This window comes from Wasmannia auropunctata, unplaced genomic scaffold (genome assembly GCF_000956235.1).
Source record: "Wasmannia auropunctata unplaced genomic scaffold, wasmannia.A_1.0 LD336095.1, whole genome shotgun sequence".
In the NCBI taxonomy this organism is placed as follows: domain Eukaryota; kingdom Metazoa; phylum Arthropoda; class Insecta; order Hymenoptera; family Formicidae; genus Wasmannia; species Wasmannia auropunctata.
In genome coordinates this window covers 3,678,471-3,683,895 of record NW_012026795.1, presented here as the reverse complement: position 1 = coordinate 3,683,895, position 5,425 = coordinate 3,678,471, and the positions used below count along the sequence as shown (strand labels likewise).

Genomic DNA, 5,425 nt, shown 5'->3' with positions numbered 1-5,425 from the left:
GCACGCATCAAACTCGAACTTTAGTGAATAAAGAAGTGAATTGTGTTTAGTTAAGAAACCGTAACGTCTACTTTTTTCAATTACCTTGATCACCGGTCCTTCTGAAAAGGTCGCACGAGCGAGCCACAAACAAAATTTGGTCCTTCGAGCCGGATCGGGGTCAAACCGAGACGGTAGATGAATTTTCAAACGGTTTAATACACAACGACTGGACGCTGCACTACCTTCGGCTCGACGCTCCTCTGGGCTAACAACTTCCGGTCCCATCATGTCCACTTTGGAGGAACTTTTGGCGATTCAAACTCAAACAATGTATTCCATATCGCGAGTTTTGCCAAATTTCAAAAAACTTGGGCAAGCCCGGATGACACGCGCTGTAACGAAGGAGCGCCTCGCCAATCTCAAGGATCTCTTCGCCAAATGCCAGGATCTGCACGCGAAAATCACCCTGCTGGCCAATGAGAAAGTGCAAACAGAGCACGTCTACTTCCAAAATCAACAATTCATCGCGTGTGAGGACACCTTCAACGACACAGCGGATTGCATGGCCGAAGTCTTGGCTGCCTTTGATACACCGGTAATCCAAACTGCTGCGACCATTGACGTAAGAGGTCTGTCCGAAACGATTCGATCGTCCACCCATCTACCGAAACTGAATCTGCCGAGCTTTGACGGGAGCATCGACAAGTGGGAAAACTTCCGCGACCGATTCACCTCTCTGATTCGCAATGATCAAACTCTGTCTAACGTCGACCGAATGCATTACTTATGCTCTTGTGTAAAAGGGGAAGCAAGCAACGCGCTTAATCATCTTGCGGTAACCGATGTGAATTTCGCCGTGGCATGGGAAATTTTAATCTCGCGTTATGACAATAAACGGCGGTTAATTAATTTCCACTTAAATTCACTATTAAATCTACCGACCGCTGCAGCTAAGACTTCCAAAGACTTTTGCGGGATCCGCGACCAAGCTACTGCCGCGCTCCAGGCCCTGAAAAACCTCGGTCGCCCGGTAGAACATTGGGACGTTATATTAGTCTTCCTCGTCACACAAAAACTCGATAAGTCTTCTCGTGAAACCTGGGAACTCAAACTCGGAGCGTCAGCCGCTTACCCAACATTCGCGGAGTTCAATCAATTCTTAACGTCGCGCATCCGAGCCCTCAAAGTAATGTTGCCCGTACAGAGCGCTTCGAAAACTATAGATTCAGTTAAGCCCGCGAAAACGGCGACGCTAGCAACTCATGCTGCGCCGACTGTGATCTTTGCCTGTCCAGCCTGCAAAGGCAATCACTTATTGTACCAATGTTCTACCTTTTTGAATCAAACACCCTCTCAACGCTCCGAATTGATACGCAAATGTAAGCGGTGCATTAATTGCTTTAGTATCAAGCACACCAAAGTCAAAGACTGTACGAGTTCGCGCGCCTGTAAGCAGTGTTAGCGAAAGCACCATACGTTACTGCATTTTGATGCACCCACCATTTCCAATACTAATGCGCCTTCCGCGACCGTCACACCTGTGATCGAGGCAACCGCAACAAACGTGGCGACTCACCTTCTGTCTAACACCGTCTCTCCGCACTCAAAAATTCTGCTAGCAACTGCCCGCGTGCAATTGCATTCGCCACAAGGACGCGTTCTTTAGGCTCGCGCGTTAATTGATCAGGGCTCTGCCGCCACGCTTGTTACGGAGTCGATCGCTCAATGCCTTCGACTCACCAAAATCAAGCAAGACGTACGCGTTACCGGCGTCGGCGAAACGCAATCTTACGTACGTCATGCCGTTAAAATCACCATAACTCCCGCAACTAGCGACGGACCTGCCTACTCAACAAACGCGCTCATCTTAAAAACCTTGACCAAATATACACCGAGTCGCATCAATTCGACATGTAAATGGAAACATATTTCCGGAATAACATTAGCCGATAGTGAGCCCATGAGCCTCGATCCTATTGACATCATAATCGGAGCGGATATCTACAGCATGCTCATCCTCGAGGGCGTGCGTAAGGGATCCGCCGACGAACCGATCGCCCAAAACACCACGCTGGGCTGGATCTTATCCGGTCCAGTCTCTCCTTACTCCTCAAACTCCAACGTATCCATTCCTGTTCATCACGGCGCCATTTCCGAAAATCTCGATTCGGCCCTCCGCCGCTTTTGGGAAATCGAAGAAATACCCCAAAAAATACATTGGAGTCCCGAAGAAGTGCAGTGTGAGGAGCATTTTCTTGCCACTCACACTCGCACGTCAGATGGACGTTATGTCGTCAGGCTGCCGTTCAAGAATCCTCCCGTCGCGTTAGGAAATTCGTACGCCGCCGCTCTCGCAAGCCTGCACCGCCTCGAACAGCGCTTCCGTCGCAATCCGAGTACAGCCTCCGACTACCGCGACTTCCTCGCCGAGTATAGCAACCTTGGCCACATGACTAAACTTCCGCCGCAAGAAACGGGTAGTAATTCGTCGCAACGATATTACATACCTCACCACGGTGTCGTACGCGCAGGGAGCGCTACAACGCGCCTACGTGTCGTTTTTAATGCATCATGTCGAACGTCGGACGGCACGTCCCTGAACGACCACTTATTAATCGGTCCCAAATTATAGATTGATATTGCCACGGTGCTGATGCAGTGGCGACAGCATCGTTACGTATATACCGCGGATATCGAGAAAATGTATCGCCAAATTTTAGTGGATCAACGTGATACAGATTTTTAGCGCATCCTCTGGCGCCCGGCGCCCGAGGAATCCATTAACGAATACCGCTTACTCACAGTGACGTATGGCACTGCCTCCGCCCCTTACCTCGCGCTCCGCGTGCTCCGACAGCTCGCGACCGATGAAGGCCCGCGCTTTCCCCTCGCGGTTCCCGTACTACACTCGCAAACTTATGTTGACGATTGCGCATTCGGCGCAGACGATAAAACTCTCGCCCAACAAACGCGTGATCAATTAATCGCGTTACTGAGTAAAAGCAGCTTCCGACTCCGAAAATGGGCGAGCAATTGTGAGGAGCTCTTGTCGGATATTGATCCTTCAGATCATGGTCTCGCGAGGGATAAAGTCCTGCAGGAGGACGATAATATGAAGGTATTGGGAATCACCTGGAATCCGTCTCAAGATGTATTCCAATTCAACGTGGCCCTGACAATGAATGAGGGCAACTCCAAACGCGCTATTCTATCCACGATCGCGGGACTTTTCGACCCCTTAGGCTGGGTAGCACCGGTCATAATTGCGGCAAAAATTTTCATGCAAGAATTATGGCTCCTTAAATGTCAATGGAATGATCCAATTCTCAGCGAACACCTCAACCGCTGGCGAGCCTTTCAGTCAAAACTTCCAGGCCTGAGGGCGCTAAAAGTTCCGCGCTGGACATCGCAAGGTCCACACACCTTGCAATGTTCGATTCACGGGTTTTCCGATGCATCGACAAAGGCTTACGCCGCCGCGGTATACCTCCGCACTGTATCACTCAACGGCTCGATTACCACATTCCTCCTTATTGCAAAATCGAAAGTCGCTCCACTCAAGACCATTAGTGTACCGCGCCTCGAATTAATTGCCGCTCATCTCCTAGCCCGACTCATGAAATTCGTGCAAACGACCCTTCGAGTGCCCCCGCAAGACTGTTTCTGTTGGACCGACTCAATGATAACGCTCGCGTGGCTGAGTCAACCCCCGTCGCGGTGGCAAACGTTTGTCGCGAATCGCGTCTCCGCGGTTCAATCTATCTTACCGAACATCTCGTGGCGTCACGTCCCCACGACGGACAACAACCCGGCAGACTGCGCGTCCCGCGGCTTGGCCCCCGACGAAATAGCCCAGCACCCGCTCTGGTGGGCTGGGCCTCCATGGCTTAAACGCACGACCGATCTTTGACCCCCCCTCCAATCCGCGTCTAACGTTGCCCCGCCGGCATCGATACTCGAGGTGCGCGCAACGAAACCAGTAGGTACGATAAGTATCGCCGACCAGTGGGATCTCGCACATCGCTTCTCATCCTAGTCGAAACTGCTACGCGTGACGGCTTATATTATTCGCTTTACCCGTGCGGCACGGAAGAAATCCAGAGCGCCAGTTGACAAAGGATCGAACGAACTCCTACCGGCAATACTTCGTGATGACGAGATCCACGCCGCGAAAAGGTATTGGCTCCGCACTATGCAATCCGACTTATTCAAGCAGGACATATCGAACTTAGCGGCTCAACGTCCGCTACAAAAATCAAGCTTGCTCGTGGCGCTCAATCCGTATTTGGATGCTCACGGAATTCTCCGTGCGGGGGGAAGACTGCGCCACTCCCATCTCCCAGAAGCGGTGAAACACCCGATCCTGCTCCGATCTCATCCCTTCTTGACACTCCTCATTGAGCATCACCACCTTCGCACAATGCACGGAGGCCCGCAGCTCACGCTTACGTCCCTGCGCGCGGAATATTGGATCTTGCGCGCTCGCGCAACCGTGCGTGTGGTACTCCACAAATGCGTACGATGCGCTCGCGAATCCGCCAAAATCGCAACCGAGCTCATGGGAGACCTATCGGAGATGCGAGTTAATCGAGTTTCCCGCGCCTTTATTCATACCGGTGTCGACTACGCAGGTCCGATCGCAATTCGAATCGCCCCTGGTCGCGGACATAAGTCACACAAAGCTTATATTGCGCTATTTATTTGTCTTACTACAAAGGCGATACACCTCGAGCTTGTCAGCGATTACACCGCCTCGACGTTTATCGCCGCGTACCATCGATTCATTTCGCGACGAGGCCGACTCCAAAGACTTTACTCCGACAACGGAACAACATTCCACGGAGCCGACCGCGAAATGTCCGAAGCACATTTCAAAGCCATTCGCGCGCCAAATTTTCTCAACACGCTAGCGAGCGAGAAAACGTCATGGCACTTTATACCTCCCGCCGCGCCGCACTTCGGCGGCTTGTGGGAAGCCGGAGTTCGAAGCTTCAAACACCATTTAAAACGCTGTATCGGTACCCATACATTGACGTACGAGGAATTGACGACCGTCCTCTGCCGAATCGAAGCGTGTCTAAATTCGCGGCCAATCGCCGCCACCTCCGAAGATATTGACGACTACAATGCGTTGACCCCAGGGCATTTCCTTATCGGAACTCCTCTGATAGCGCTACCCGAACCAAGTCTCCTCGACTACAACGAAAACCGCCTATCGCGCTGGCAATTAACGCGACAGATCACTGAGGGTTTTTGGAAGTCATGGTTAAGCAACTACTTGCAAACCCTTCAGCAACGCCCAAAATGGCGCGTCGCGCAACGTCTGGCCCGTGAAGGCCAATTGGTACTTGTGCGCAATTCGTTAGCCCCTCCGAGTCATTGGGAGCTCGGAAGGATTCGGAAATGCCATCATGGCAGCGGTGGTTTAACTCGCGTCGTAACA

At 51.8% G+C, this 5,425-nt stretch overlaps 1 protein-coding gene across 1 annotated transcript in view; it reads left to right on the top strand.

Moving 5' to 3' along the window:
* The first annotated feature begins 4,174 nt into the window (after positions 1–4,174).
* Positions 4,175–5,425, top strand: part of LOC105462815 — a 1,373-nt gene continuing 122 nt past the window's right edge. The window contains exon 1 of the mRNA XM_011709664.1: positions 4,175–5,419. Within this exon, the coding sequence (XP_011707966.1) occupies positions 4,175–5,419 (1,245 nt within the window). The remainder of the gene's footprint in view (positions 5,420–5,425) is intronic.